This window comes from Castor canadensis, chromosome 5, assembly GCF_047511655.1.
Source record: "Castor canadensis chromosome 5, mCasCan1.hap1v2, whole genome shotgun sequence".
In the NCBI taxonomy this organism is placed as follows: Eukaryota; Metazoa; Chordata; class Mammalia; order Rodentia; family Castoridae; genus Castor; species Castor canadensis.
The window spans coordinates 101,344,632-101,360,778 of record NC_133390.1 but is presented as its reverse complement, the minus strand read 5'-3'; the positions used below and the strand labels follow the sequence as shown (position 1 = coordinate 101,360,778).

General features: G+C 37.0%; 1 protein-coding gene across 6 annotated transcripts in view; it reads right to left on the bottom strand.

Annotated features, from left to right (window-relative positions):
• Wdr49 (WD repeat domain 49) overlaps positions 1-14,994 on the bottom strand; it is a 167,136-nt gene extending 152,142 nt beyond the window's left edge. For all 6 annotated transcript variants that reach the window (XR_012448048.1, XR_012448047.1, XM_074073848.1 and 3 more), the window contains exons 1-2: positions 14,858-14,994; positions 14,329-14,556 (exon numbers count right to left, since the gene is read on the bottom strand). Coding sequence is in view for 4 of the 6 variants with exons in the window: in XM_074073848.1 (XP_073929949.1) it covers positions 14,329-14,493 (165 nt within the window). In the remaining 2 variants the exon portion in view is untranslated. The remainder of the gene's footprint in view (positions 1-14,328; positions 14,557-14,857) is intronic.
• Positions 14,995-16,147: the final 1,153 nt, after the last annotated feature.

Below are 16,147 nucleotides of genomic sequence, written 5' to 3'. Positions count from 1 at the left end.
CTGAACATCATTTTTAATCTCTCACCCATCTCTTCTGCAATGAGACTCACTGCACGAAGATGTCTAGTTGCCCTCTCTTCCCCATCTATTCCTGCTCCCAATTTCACTCACTACTACCTCCAAATCATTCTCAAAAAACACACATTTAAAGATCATTTCCAAAACACTATTTTTGTCATGTCATTTTCAAAATCAAAACATGTCAATGGCTCCACACAGCCTTCAAAATTAATGTCAGTCTCTTTAACCTGACTCTCTAAACTCTTCCTTCTATGGCTCGGGGAAGAGATTGGATCACAGGAGCCCAACTTTATCTGTGGGTTAATCAATCAATGGATTCATAATTTGATGGCATTTTTGGGAGATGGTAGATACTAGGAGGTGGGGACTAATTGAAGGAAGGTCAGTGGTGTATTTCATCCTGGCTCCTTTTATAAACTCTGCTTCTGGCTGCCATGGGATGAGCAGCTCTCCCCAATGCCCAATGCCCTTCTGCCATGGTGTTCTGCCTCACCACAGGCCCAAAAAAATATGGATGCAACTGACCATCGGCTGAAACCTCTGAAACAGTGAACCTAAATATATCCTTCCTCCTCTTTTCTCAGGTTTTTTGTCATAGTAACAAAAAGTGACAAACACATCCCTCCATACTGTTCTCTTCCTCTCAAAGCACTGAGTAATTACAAAGTCATTATGAGTTTACTTTCAATATAACCCTCCATGAGTGTTCTTCAATTGTCACAAGGTGGACATTCAACAATGTCTATTGTATGAGTGAGTAAATGATTAAATAAATTGTAAATATTCTCTTCTGTATTGTAGAGAAGGTGTTTATTTTATAGATAACAAAAAGTTTGGGGAAGAGATCAGAGTAGGGAAGAATGGCCAAGAGTACAGAATAATAATGTATAAAGTAAATATGGAAAATTAGATATGTTTGAATAAAAATAAGTTCAGAGTTATTCACTAAAAGAGAAAAAAGTGGTTATTAGACTATGTTTAGCAATGTTCTGCTCTGCCAAAACCTCAAATGAACAAGCACAAATCTGTTTCTTTGGATTTTTGTTTCCTCACCTATAAAATGAAGGCACTAAAAAGCATTCTATGGTCTCTCTTTTAATGCTGGAAATCAAAGAAAGAAAACTGATGAAGAAACAGCACTTAGTAGAAGGACAAAGTGTCTATAACACCCACGCACAGGAAATCAATGTGAGTCAATGCCCTGTATAGCTATCCTTATCTCAACCAGCAAAACCCCTTGTTCCTTCCTATTATTGCTTGTACTCTCTCTACAACAAAATTAGAGATAAGGGCAAAATAGTTTCTGCTGGGTATTGAGGGGGGGAGCGGGAGGGGGTGGAGTGGGTGGTAAGGGAGGGGGTGGGGGCAGGGGGGAGAAATGAACCAAGCCTTGTATGCATATATGAATAATAAAAGAAAAAAAAAGTGTTGTTTTGAAGTTCAGTACTGTTTTAAGTTAGATGTGCATTTAGAAATTATAACCTCAGATTTCTGTTATTAAGATGCATTGAGATTTTAGTAACATTTATCTTTTCATTGAATTATGGTATAAAGTGTCAACAAGACCATTTACTACAACTTATCCAACTAAAAATACAGTTGTATTTTTCCATAGTTGAGACCTACACATACAAAAAAAATACACATTTTTTATTTTAGTGTATGATTATATGCTATTCTGCAATTTTCTTGTTTTCACTGAACAGTAAATGTTGCAACCTTATATAAGTCTTCCTTATTCTTTCTAATAACTGAATTGTATAAGTATACCATAATTTATTTATCCATTCATCCATTAAATGTTTGCATTGTTATAAATAATCCATTTTATAAATAGTAGTACAACAATATCCTTGTGCATGTACTTTTCTCTGTACATACAGAATTTATTTAAGGCAAATCATAAAAAATGAAATTGCAGGTTCAAAACATATACACATGATACATTTTACATTTGATATCTATTGGTAAATTGTCTTCCAAAAAAGCTATGCCAACTTAAAATCTTAGCCATAGTGCCAATCTTCCAGATTCTTTGCCAACAGTAAATATTATTGATCCTTTTAATCTTAGCCAATATGCTGATTGAAAGAAGGGTTTCTTTTTTCTTTATTAGAGTTTCAAATTGGATTCCTAATCATATTCACTGTCTTTTCATTTGATTAGCAGTGACTTGTGTGGCACACTTCCTTTGATGCATAAAATAGATTATATGTAAATAGATCGTTTATAAAATAGAGTACATGTGATATGCACATGTACATATAATATCGAAATGATGCAATATTAAGAACACGCATGAGGAGAAATGTAGTGGACAAGAGTTTGCCATGGTAAGAGGGAATTTCATTTTAATTTGAGTTTCTCATAATGGCAATAATGTATTGCTTCTAATATTTTAATAATAAAAGATGTTTAAATAGGAAACATAAAAAATGATGAAATTTTATACGATAGCCACTCTTTTTTGTCACTTCTCCTTCTACTTCTAGAAAATAACCCACTTCTTTATTTATTATAACAGCACTGGTTTTTTTCCTATGACCTTTAAAGATTTCCTTAGGGTACAGTCTTAGACATTTCATTTATCCTTTCCTCCAGATCACGCATCTCATCTATACCCGTTATCTCCCCATTCAACATCCAGGTTAAGATTCGCTCACACTGGGAGAAAATATTTGCCAGTTATACATCAGACAAGGGACTGATAACCAGAACATATAGGGAACTTAAGAAACTAAACTCTCCTAAAATCAATGAACCAATTAAGAAATGGTCAACTGAACTAAACAGAACTTTCTCAAAAGAAGAAATTCAAATGGCCAAAAAGACACATGAAAAAATGTTCACCATCTCTGGCCATAAAGGAAATGCAAATCAAAACCACACTAAGATTCCACCTCACCCTTGTTAGAATAGCCATCATCAAAAACACCACTAACAGCATGTGTTGGCAAGGATGTGGGAAAAAAGGAACCCTAATCCACTGCTGGTGGGAATGCAAGCTGGTACAACCACTCTGGAAAAAAATATGGAGACTTCTTAAAAATCTAAACATAGACCTGCCATATGATCCAGCAATCCTACTCCTGGAGATATACCCAAAGGAATGCAGCACAGGTTACTCCAGAGGCAACTGCAAACCCATGTTTATTGCAGCACTATTCACAATAGCCAAGTTATGGAAACAACCAAGATGCCCCAATACTGATGAATGGATCAAGAAATGTCATACTTGTACACAATGGAATTTTACTCAGCCATGAAGAAAATTGAAATATTATCATTTGCAGGTAAATGGATGGAACTGGAGAACATCATTCTGAGCGAGGTCAGCCAGGCTCAGAAGACCAAAAATCCTATGTTTGCCCTCATATGCAAACATTAGATTAAGGGCAAATGCAGCAATGTGGTTGGACTTGGATCACAAGACAAGGGGAGAGCACATAAGGGAGATAAAGGAATAGGTAGAAACCCAAAACATGAAAATGTTTGATGTCCCCACTCCAGAGGAACTAATACAGAAACCTTAAAATGACAGGTTGTCATGAACAGGGGATCAGGAACTAATGTAAAGATCAGTTAGAGTTGAATCAATATGGGTCATAACACATGGGTACACGAAAGCAATAGTAGGAATCTCTCTGTATAGCTATCCTTAACTCAACTAGCAAAAATGGTTTGTCTTCCTTATTATGCATCTTTTCTTCAACAAAATCAGTGATAAGGGCAGAACAGGACCTGCCTAGAACTGGGTGGGGGAAGGGGAGATAGGGGGGCAGGGTGGAGAATGACCCAAACAATATATGCACATGTGAATAAATGAACAAACAAATAAATAAATACATGAATGAATACTTTTTCTCAAAAAAAATAATATTAGGAATGTTTAATTACATAAACTGTCTTCAAATTTTGTAAAATTTTTTAAAGATACTAAAATTGCATAGTCACATTTTTGTGCAATAGTCTTATTTTAAATTTAAATCTTTATATATGATTTTTTTAATGATGTGCATTGGAAGAATATATTGTCTCCATTTTCAACACTTTTCTTCTTTCTTCTCTCTCTCTCTCTTTCTCTCTCTCTCTCTCTCCCCCAACCCAGGTTTTTCATATGTGTTTGTTAACTTGACTTAATAAAACGTTAAGCTGGTTTTAAAAAAAAAGATTCTCACCCACAGAGTGGGAGAAAATATTTGCCAGCTACACATCAGACAAAGGACTGATAACCAGAATATATAGGGAACTTAAAAAACTAAATTCTCCCAAAACTAATGAACCATAAAGAAATGGGCAAGTGAACTAAACAGAACTTTCTCAAAAGAAGAAATTTAAATGGCCCAAAAACACATGAAAAAATGCTCACCATCTCTAGCAATAAAGGAAATGCAAATTAAAACCACACTAAGATTCCACCTCACCCCTGTTAAAATAGCCATCATCAGCAACACCACCAACAACAGGTGTTGGCGAAGATGCGGGGAAAAAGGAACCCTCTTACACTGTTTGTGGGAATATAAACTAGTACAACCACTCTGGAAAAAAATTTGGAGGCTACTTAAAAAGCTAAACATTGATCTACCATTTGATCCAGCAATACCACTCTTGGGGATATACCCAAAAGACTGTGACACAGGTTACTCCAGAGGCACCTGCACACCCATGTTTATTGCGGCACTATTCACAATAGCCAAGTTATGGAAACAGCCAAGATGCCCCACCACTGACGAATGGATTAAGAAAATGTGGTATCTATACACAATGGAATTTTATGCAGCCATGAAGAAGAACGAAAAGTTATCATTCGCTGGTAAATGGATGGAATTGGAGAACATCATTCTGAGTGAGGTTAGCCTGGCCCAAAAGACCAAAAATCGTATGTTCTCCCTCATATGTGGACATTAGATCAAGGGCAAACACAACAATGGGATTGGACTTTGAGCACATGATAAAAGCAAGAGCACACAAGGGAGGGGTGAGGATAGGTAAGTCACCTAAAAAATTAGTTAGCATTTGTTGCCCTTAATGCAGAGAAACTAAAGCAGATACCTTAAAAGCAACTGAAGCCAATAGGAAAAGGAGACCAGGAACTAGAGAAAAGGGTAGACCAAAAAGAATTAACCTAGAAGGTAACACACACGCATAGGAAATTAATGTGAATCAACTCCCTGTATAGCTATCCTTACCTCAACCAGCAAAACCCCTTGTTCCTTCCTATTATTGCTTATACTCTCTCTACAACAAAATTAGAAATAAGGACAAAATAGTTTCTGCTGGGTATTGAGGGGGTTGAGGGGAGAGGGAGGGGGCAGAGTGGGTGGTAAGGGAGGGGGTGGGGGCAGGGGGGAGAAATGACCCAAGCTTTGTATGCACATATGAATAATAAAATAATAAAAATAAAAAAAATTCTCTCACACTGATTTACCTCTCATTGCTTATTTTACCCTTCTGCTTAACTTTAAACAAATAATGACATTGTACTTAATCATAGTATCTGTGATAAGAGCAATAAAAGGAACACACAGATTGTTATGAGAAAACAGAACTGTGCCAAGCTACTAATCTAGTCTGAGTGGTGAGAGAAAATATTCCTGATTCAGAGGTATTTAAACATGAATTATGGGTAGGAGTAACTGGTACATGGGAGAGGAATATTCCAAACTGAGATACCAGCATTATGTAAGCCCTCAAACAGAATTTGTTCAAATAAATGAAATATGATCACACTTTAGGGTAATGCTCCAGTGTCAGATGACTTTGTGAATGAATTCTTGGAACCATAAATCCAGACTGAATACCTCTGGGCATTGCCTATTGGGAGTTGGAAGGGGTATGGACTAATAATGAAGGATTTTCCCTAAAAGGAATGGATATTCCCATTCTTCACAGTCCTAGGACAGGAATGTGGAAAAGTAGTTCTTAGATTAGAATAAAAGAAAATACTTTCTGCTGTCTCTAGGGTCAAGAATCATTTTGTCCTATAAACACTAAGGCATGAATGGTCTGGTGCATTTCCATGGGGGATTAAAGGGCCAAGAGTGGCCCTTACTTGCATAAATGTAGCAAGAAGTGAGGAAACAGAACAAGGTATGAGAAAGAAGGATCAGAAGCAGCATTGCCTAATAGAACATTCAAAAATGATGATAATGTTATATATTCTCTACAGTCCAATACAGCAACCACTAGCCACACGTGGTTACTGAATACTTGAAAAATGAGGAGCTGAATTTTTTCATTAAGTTTTTATTTTATTTAATTTATATAGCCACATATAACTTGTAGTTATAAACTAGCATGCAACAAGACTAGAATGACAAACTGATCTCAGGTTTGTTGAGAGAATGAACACATGGAAGGTATAGGAGTATAAAAAAAAAAAAAAGAAAAAAAGTGGCCCCAGTAGTTCTCAGCAGAGCCTGTCAGGGCCTGGAGAATCAGGATTTCATTAGTCATACCCATAAAATGGTGGTGATACATGATGAAAGGAGAAAATACCCCAGGTATTGAGTCTGAGCAAATGTGACTCAGAGCCTTGGGTCAGTCAGAAATCACATGGGACCATTTGGAAGCTTTCTACTTCTACTGGTGTCTTGTGTCATTACTGGTATTCTATACTTGGTAGGACATGACAAATGTGAAGTCAAAATGGTATGAATCACAGGTGTTTCATTGCCCATTTTCTTCATTTTAGTTGTTTAACTCTCAGGAAACTTGAAAAAGTAGCTATACTGGTGGTCTATGGGTCTGGCTAAGTTGCATTAGAAATGAATAGCAATGGACATCTTTGGCTTCTGTCTCCCTCCTTTATAACAAGCTTCTTCATTGCCTTCTCTGCTCCAGTACTGGCTAAAGCTCAAGGTTAAAGCATTTGCTTACCAAAAGTACTTCTCATTACCTCCTCTCATCCAAACTAATTGTCTTAAGCATCTGTTACAAAAGTACACAGAAAAATTGGAAATGGCATGAATCTGTTAGAACTTGTCACAAAATTCAGCACAATTTTTCATGTTATTGGCACACAACTTCATTTCCTTGAGTATTGGCAATCATCACTGTTTGATGTCATCTCCCATGAATTTTAATAAGTCAAACAAAATCACTAAAGAATTTCTCTGAGATTTCAAGTTGGGCCGGCTGCAGAGCTATTGAGTTTGTCCTTTCTCTATTACCTTAATGCTGAGGATGAGGACCTGCAGAGCTGCACTGATTTTTCTGCTGCCATCAAAATAGGTATTTGATTCCACTAAGGGAGCTGGGGTGAAGAAAGCTCTCAGCTGCTGCCTTTGCTCAGGAGGTGATGAATTGACTGAGGATACTGAATGTACTTTGTACTACATTAGAGAGTTACAAAGTAAGTTTAACCTGTTTACTTTCTCACAGGTCTCCATTGAGATGTCTTTGGAAAGGAAAAAAATAATTTTAAAAAAGCAACGAGCTATTCTTGTCTTTTTATTCTTTAATCCTCTCTCTACATCAGTTTTATTATAGGAGTTCTTGATTATTTGCTGAATATGAATTACTCTTAACTTATCATGCTTGTTTTGTTAATGAAGTCTTTATCATATTTGATTCTCATTCTGTAGAGTAACATCCCAAAGGAAGGTTTTCTTGTGGACACTTGGAGTCACATCATGCCATGGCTGAAAAGTTGATAATCTATTTCTGAGTACTGGCTCTACCCCATGAGGGAATTTAATTAAATATTTTTGAGTCTATCTCCTGATGAGCAACCAGGAAATAAAAAATATCTGTTCTGTCTACACTGAGAGGATCAAATAACATCATGCTTTCAGAAATACTTTATAAGATATTCCCACACTTGAAAGGTATTAAATTTTTATTCATCATTTATGCTTCCACTGATAGAAAGAGTTTTAGTTCAGTTAGAACAGAAGATACATAGGTGGTAGAACTGATAGGGCATAGATAAAAGCGAGAGTTAAATAATGAAAAGAGTAGATAATTGTTCCAGAAAATCTAAGTTAATTTTATCAATGGAAGATTAAAGCTAGCATGGAACTTAGGCAAAACACAAAGCATACTAGGCACATGGCTCTCCTAAAACCACAAAATGAAGTATGCCAGCTCATTAAGAGAGATAAAAATTTTCATGCCACTAAACTCTATGGGGACCATGCATAAGACTTGTTTTCTGAGCACACACATGTCTATACATCCCTTGAGTTCTAGCCAGTGAGATGTGAGCTTGGCCCTCAAAAATCTCACCATGTTCCTCCTTGGTCTTTCAGCCTGATGCATGGCAAGTTTGGAAGGCAGAAGACAAAAGACTGGAGTCCTCAATCCCTACTTGGAGCTACTCACTAATTAGAAATATCTGCTCTCTATTTTATGTGAGCAAGAAACAAACGTCTATTGTGTTTAAGCTGGTATTTATAGTTGTCTGAGTCAACTTTGCATCCCTATAATGAAATACTTGAGACCTGTTACTTATGAAGTAAAAACAGATTTTTGTGACTCACAGTTCTAGAGATTCCAGTCCAACATTGAGTGGCCCCATTGGTATGGGCCTCTGATGATGGAGGCATATCATGGTGGAAGTGAGTAGCAGAGCAAACTGTCCACATCTTAAGCCAAGAACAAGGGAGACTGGTGGATTCACACCATCCCCTTTGTGGGCATACCCTTGCTGACATAAGGAGATCTCTTTAGGTCACAACTCTTAAAGGCCCACAGCATCAGTCACTACTGCTCTCTGGAAATCAAGAGTTTAACTCACAGACCTTTGAAGGACATTATTCATATTAAAGCTATAGCAACATCCATGCACTGCATAGTGACATTTTGATTAACAATGTGCCACATATATGATGGTGGTCTCATAAAATTATATCACTTAGTAATTTCACAACCATCTTAGCCTGTACAAGCACACTTGATGATATTCACACAAGGATATAATCACTAACAAACAACACATTTGTTGGAATATGTCCCATCATTAAGTGATACTGAACTATATTTTACACAATTTTTGCACAAACTAGAAAGACCAAAGATTTTCTAATTTGGAACCTTATTGGATAACATAATATTTTATGTTTTAATCAGTCTTATGTAAAAAAAATATTTAAATAATCTTCATGTGCCCCAGCACTGACGAATGGATTAAGAAAATGTGGTATCTATACACAATGGAATTTTATGCAGCCATGAAGAAGAACGAAATGTTATCATTCGCTGGTAAATGGATGGAATTGGAGAACATCATTCTGAGTGAGGTTAGCCAAAAATCGTATGTTCTCCCTAATATGTGGACATTAGATCAAGGGCAAACACAACAAGGGGATTGGACTATGAGCACATGATAAAAGCGAGAGCACACAAGGGAGGGGTGAGGATAGGTAAGACACCTAAAAAACTAGCTAGCATTTGTTGCCCTTAATGCAGAGAAACCAAAGCAGATACCTTAAAGCAACTGAGGCCAATAGGAAAAGGGGACCAGGAACTAGAGAAAAGGTTAGATCAAAAAGAATTAACCTAGAAGGTAACACCCACGCACAGGAAATCAATGTGAGTCAATGCCCTGTATAGCTATCCTTACCTCAACCAGCAAAACCCCTTGTTCCTTCCTATTATTGCTTATACTCTCTCTACAACAAAATTAGAAATAAGGGCAAAATAGTTTCTGCTGGGTATTGAGGGGGTGGGGAGGAGAGGGAGGGGGCGGAGTGGGTGGTAAGGGAGGGGGTGGGGGCAGTGGGGAGAAATGAACCAAGCCTTGTATGCACATATGAATAATAAAAGAAAAATGAAAAAAATAAAATAAAATAAAAAGACACTGTAAAAAGTAAATAAATAAATAATCTTCATGGATTTTCTCATATTTTATCAGAAACAAGCAAAATCTAAATGTTCGGAAGTAAGGGAACAAAAGAATGATAAGTAATTTTACTTATTTGTTAAAAATAATGGAGCTGGGGGAAAGGAAAAAAGCAAAGACAAAGATAGCTATAGAACATGAGACATGTCAGCAGGGCCTGTTCATTGGACACCTTAATAGTGAAGTTGCAATGGGCAATCAGGAAGTTCAGAAAATACTGGGTTCTTCATTAATTGTTTAGAAAGAAACTCAAATAATGGAAAGGCAGGAAAGAGCCAAATCTGACTTCCTGTATCCCCTTAAAGCCTACTCTGTCTGGCAGGGTGTCAATCCCCAGCCTTGCCCTGATAAATTATAAAAGCATAGTTCATGGGTCCTGTCAAAAAAAATCTGTCCACAGGCATCTTGGGAATTGTATGAAAATAAACCAAGATGAGGGCACCATAAATTCTGTAATTATTTCATTACTCCTCAGGTACAATTTTAGGGCTTGCAGAATTGCCTCCGGAACTTTTCCAGTTTTTGAGATGAAAGCAGCACAAGGGCATTCTGTCTAGAGTCCATTCATCCCAAGTGAAGTGATGCCAGAATTCTCACGAGAAGTCTATGGGCACTTTCTACTAGGAATTTTCCATGCCCTTTCTCACAGTGGACTATTTTTACCCTTTCTACTTTGGGCATAAATAACCTCACATGTTACATGTGGCTTAGGAGTTTTCATTTCTAGTGATATAAAAATAAATATTTAGCAGGGCTTAGGCAAATGGTAGATAAGGTCGGGCCAGCGCCAAGTTCTGAACCCACAACATGGACCAGAATAGAATATGCCAAGAAATGAAACAGGCACAGTTGCTGAGAGAGGCAGTTCAGGACCCAATCCAGAGAGCCAGAAGTATAGTGCAAACTGTGATCCCATATTAAACAGGCAACAAACCATCCAACCTCAAAGGCCACACAGAGATCAACAGCAGAGAATATAAGGAAGGAAATGCTCAGATACCTACATAACCAGACTTGCAGAGAAGCTTAATATATATCATGCTCCAATAGGGATTGCCAAAAATCTCATTTCCCTTAGACCATAATTTTTTTTCTTCTCACCATTCCTATAAAATCAGCAACCACAGCCACTCTTTCTCACGCAATCGCCGGCTCTAAAAGCATCTAAGAAAATGTAAAATATGGCTGACATCAAAATAATATGAATATCCAGAGACCAAGTCATTTCTTTAAGCATTGCAAGTTCTACAGGAAAGTCTGAGTGAGAACTATTTTACAATTCTATGAATAATACCAGTTTCACTCCCCTCACGCTGATATATGGCCTTTGACACCATCACTTGGAAGAAAATGAAATCCACAAGTAACTTGTATGGTATTCTACCCACTTAAATTCTTTATTCCAAACAAGAGAATCAAGACATCAATTAAAATATTTTATCTGCTAATAAAATGTGAAATAAGAGATGGAAAAAAATCCTCTTCTATGTGAATATTTGCCTTTGCAACTCTTGTTGCTACCATTTCCTACAGCAACTGAAAAGAATGTAGGAAAACAATAACACATGTCAATGGAAGTCTGATATCCTTTAGGAAATATACAAATTAGTATCAAGACAATGTTAGAGATCATGTGATTCAACCTCTACTGACTAAATATATAATACCCAATGTTAATTGAACACTCCTCCAAGTGTGTTACAAATAATACCTTACTAAATTCTTACAAAAGCTCTATTATTCCCCATGGTAGAAATGAAGGAAACTGAGGCCCAAAGATGTTGATTTGCACCAAGTCACATTGTAAGTGGCAAAGGTGGTTTTCAAATCTGGAAAATCTGACTCCTAGTGCTTAATCACTAAGTGATTACGATTTCTTTATGCCGTTGTTTAATGGGCATAATTACTGCTTTATTCCCAAATGTTACCACTAAGATTTATATGGTATTGGATATTTTACTTGGAAATATTCATAAACATTCACTGCCAATTCAAAGATCAAACCTCCTATTTTTCACTTAGGCATTGCCTGTGCTATTTAAGGAGATGGATTTTGGGTAATATCTGACAACTCTTCAATCCCAAATAAAAATCTGTATAAAACAAAACAAAATAAAAGATAAAGAAATCTTGTTGCAGAATCTTGGCATTTCCAAAAACATGCCTTTAGTGACTGGCCCACACACCACAGCCTTTGGAGCTCTGTGTTAAAGGTCAATCACCCGGAGCATGTTTTCCCTCTACAACCATCTTCTCCTGTGGCTTGTGGACTTGGAGCACATGACAGATGCACTGGATTCCCCTTGAGTCATTCAGCACATCATCTTCTCTACATAGTCATGCTGTGTTTGGAAATCATGTTGGTCAGGGTCTAACTTTGGCTCCACATTTGTCATTGTATTGTTCTATTCTGTGCCTGTTGAGTGTGTTAAGAATGGATGGACTTCATTTTTTGTTGAAAGTCTTCCTGCAAACTTCATTTGGAAAGAAAACTATCACATATATTCTCTTGTATATATAAACTCTGAATTGCTTTCCCTTCTCCATTTTGGTCCATCAGTACCTGCTTTTCCAGCAGGTTATTTCAAAATAAGTGGTCCAATTTTGAAAGGTTTAATATAAAACAAACAAATGACAACAACAAAAACCATTGAGATTGAATTTTTCTGCTTCATTTGAGCTCACTCAAGACTAATTTGTAGTTTGAAAGACAACCTTCGTAGTAGTGTCACTAACACATCAACTTTATAATGTTAACTTTCTTAATAGATCCTAGCATTCAAATTCTTTGTTTTCAGAACCAAACTGCCACATTTCTGTTCATTCTAGAGTCAAATCTGTCATAATCTGCTGTTATGTTTTTCTGATTGTCCTCATGCTGTCAAAATGTTTGCCATGTCTATCAAAATATGCCATATTCCTTTGTGGCCCTGGGCATGAGTGGCGCTGAAATCTTTCAGACAAATAGAGTTAAATGAATAGCAAATACATGAAGATTAAAATGAGAAACTTATAAGAACATGTCTTTACTACTAAATATGACAGATTCTATTATAGAAAATAACTGAAATTACTGGAATGTCAATTTATCAATACAGGTAGAATCTAAATTGTTATACAAAACAGTGTTTAGCAGGGTTTCAGTGATTAACAACCTCTTTTTTGGATAGTTACAAGTTAAAATGTGTGCACCAATTATAGGCCATTAGTTAGAGTTCATGTTTTATTAATTTCAAGGTTGCAATAAAAATATTGCATGTCTGCTTCATATTATTATGGATATTTCAAGCAACCCCTGGGGGACCTTTTGAAGTCCTGAGATAATATTTTAGCGAACATAATGAAACAGAAAGGATGGAAGCTCATGTCTATCCAAATTCTACAGAATGGAAGAACACTTCTTTTCATACACATTTGAAACTAAAAAATCACTTTGACATACACTGTTCATTATGCATAGTTGCAGAATTCCAAGTTAACTAAGGTAAAAAGAAAGAAATTGTTCATTTGTAGTTAAATTCCAATGGTTTATTTTCTATGTAGAATTAAATGAAAACTTTCAATTTTGTTTTCATTGACACTGCTCCAGGATTTACAAAAAATGAGGGAGGTAGATCCCGCACTTTGTCTTGGGGCAACAAAGTATGAAAATCAGCTTTGAAAAGGAGCTATGACACTCAGGGTGAGGTAGGAGAGAATTTTCATTAACCATATGGTTATATTTGAATTTACCTAGCTCTGTGTCCATATCAGATGCAAGGACAGTTGTTACTGGGGGTTCCTTTAGGCACTTGGTATATTAGTGACTTTCCTTGTTGGTATTAGAGAAGGAAACATCTGTTTTGGCTTATGGTTTGAGTGTCAGTCCTCCACACACTTGGGAAGAATGACATGGCGGCAGAAGCATGTGGCAGATGAGAGCTGTTCACCTCATAGTGCACAGGAAGCAAAGAAAGAGATGGGTAAAGGGACCAGGTACAAGATACACCCAAGAACCTACCTCCAGTGACCTACGTCCTCCAACTAGCCCTACCTTCTAAAGTTTCCAGAACTTCCCAAAATAGCATTACCAGCTGGGGACCAAGCATTCAAAACATGAGCATGTGGGGGACTTTCATATTCTAACTATAACAATTGGCTTTTCTTATTCACAACCATAATTTTTTGCTTTCCTCCAAATATGTTGAACTCTAAGAAAAATTTTATCCAAGAATAAATTGTCCTTCCTTGATGGTAATGCTATCTACATGTGCAGCAATATTAAACTAAATATTATTTGTTCCAAAGAACTGAAGGATAAAGTTAATAGATCTGTGGTGTTGAATCCAGGCCTGACTCTTTTCTGCTCCTTGCTTTAGCCATTAAAGACTAACAGCTGAATATTTTTTAAGAGAAATCTCTACTTTATCCTGAGTGTCCTTTATGACAGCTTACACTCTCTGGTCAACAAGCTTTCCACTTACCTCAAAGGCCCTCTGTATTTTCACAAAGTCGCCTACGCTGAGCTCATTTTCAAGCAGGTCTGTGCCGTAGTCTCCATCCCCAGTTTCACCTTCTGTCCTGCCAGGGCTTTTTGGCCCATGCTGTGATCTCGTGTTTAAGTTAAGTGCGACACTCTGGTGACTCATAATAGTTTCGCCTCTGCTCAGCGCACTTCAACGCTATGTGTTTCTTTCCCCCTCAACAGGTACCTTTGAAAAGAAATCCAACTTAGCAATAGAATTTCAAAACGAATGTACAAACCTTTCAAGGGATCCAATTCGGAGGCAAAATGTTCAAGCCAAGGTAGGAAATGAAAGCACCAAGCCACCCACTTACTTGATTCCATGGTTTATATTAAAAACCCACAGTATCCCTCCTTTTACTCTGCTTACGTGATTTGATTAAAAATGTCTTAAGTTTCCCTATGTTTATAACAATTGACATTGACACCCCTTCTGATTCTCATTTAAATGCATTAGAAAAGCAACTTCTCAAAATCTCTTTACTAACCTCGTTTACATTAACATGCTGTGTTTTCCAGCTCCATTTTCTCATCTAGGGTCTTTAGTTGACACAGTTGTAAACGTTCTTCTACCAATTAAGTGCCTGCCCTTTAAGGCCACCTTCCCAGCAATGTGGAGTTGTTTGTTTCATCTGTTTCTGATGCCTTTGTGTGTTTCCTGGCAACAACATAAAGCCAACTAAAACTTTCCCTTTCCCTCCCTGTCCCCAAATAATGACTGAACTGAAGGTTTAAATGTGTAATGTAAATTTGAGTTATTTTTTGAAAGAATAGTGCAGTCTACTCAAATTACAACATCCTGTACTATTTAAAGACAACTTTTAAGAATATATTTTCTACAAAGCAGGCTATATATTATGATACAATATGATTAATCAAAGAAAAGTACATGGTATTCTGGGATTTTATGTTTTCCACACAGAAAATATTCTTATTTAGTAGAATCTATTTCCTATAATTTCTCTTTTTTTTTAACTGCTGCTTTTTATTTTTATTCAAAGTATCATAAAACTGAGTTCTCACATTGAAGGTACATTTATACAGCCACAAAACTGATAATGATTTGCTTCAAGGATGCACAGCATGACCTGTAGATAGCAAGTTTCTCTGGCAGTGATGCTTGATTTTCCTGTTGCTAGCATCATTATTTTGTCTGTGTTTCTCCTCCTTCTGATGGTGTTATGCCACAAGTCACTCGGCCCTCCACAGAGGCATTAGCATCATTCTGCAAGTACAGCATCGGGAGCATTTATGTCAGTCTATATTTCCTTGAGCGATTGCCTGAGTCAGTGTTCCTCAGAGAGCCTCTGGTTCCCCAGTGCCTTATTAGAGTTGGACATTGAGTCCTCTCAGGAACCTGTGCCCTCATTCTCTCAGCAGGGTCTTGTCAAGAAGTGGCTTGGTCCTTTATCCCCACATAACAGACATATTTGCCAGGAGGTATATGGATCCAGGCTGCTTAATAGGAAAGCCAGATGGTGAAGTCATTTGCCAATCTCACGGAGGGGTTTTCCTGGGCAGTGGACCTACCACCACAAGATGTTGTGACAACCAACTGGTGTTCAGTTGGTGAGTGGCACTTTTATTTTGTGATGCATTTAAGGAGTATTTTCCATCTATGGAATGAATTTGAGGCTGCTTCACAGAGCTTGATCACACCACGGAAGATTTACATCTTTGGAAGGGATACACTGCAAGAATGAAACCCTTTTCCTTTTATTTAAAAATGACTGTTCTGGATTATCCTAGAACTCTCTGATCAAACCTGTAATGGGGAT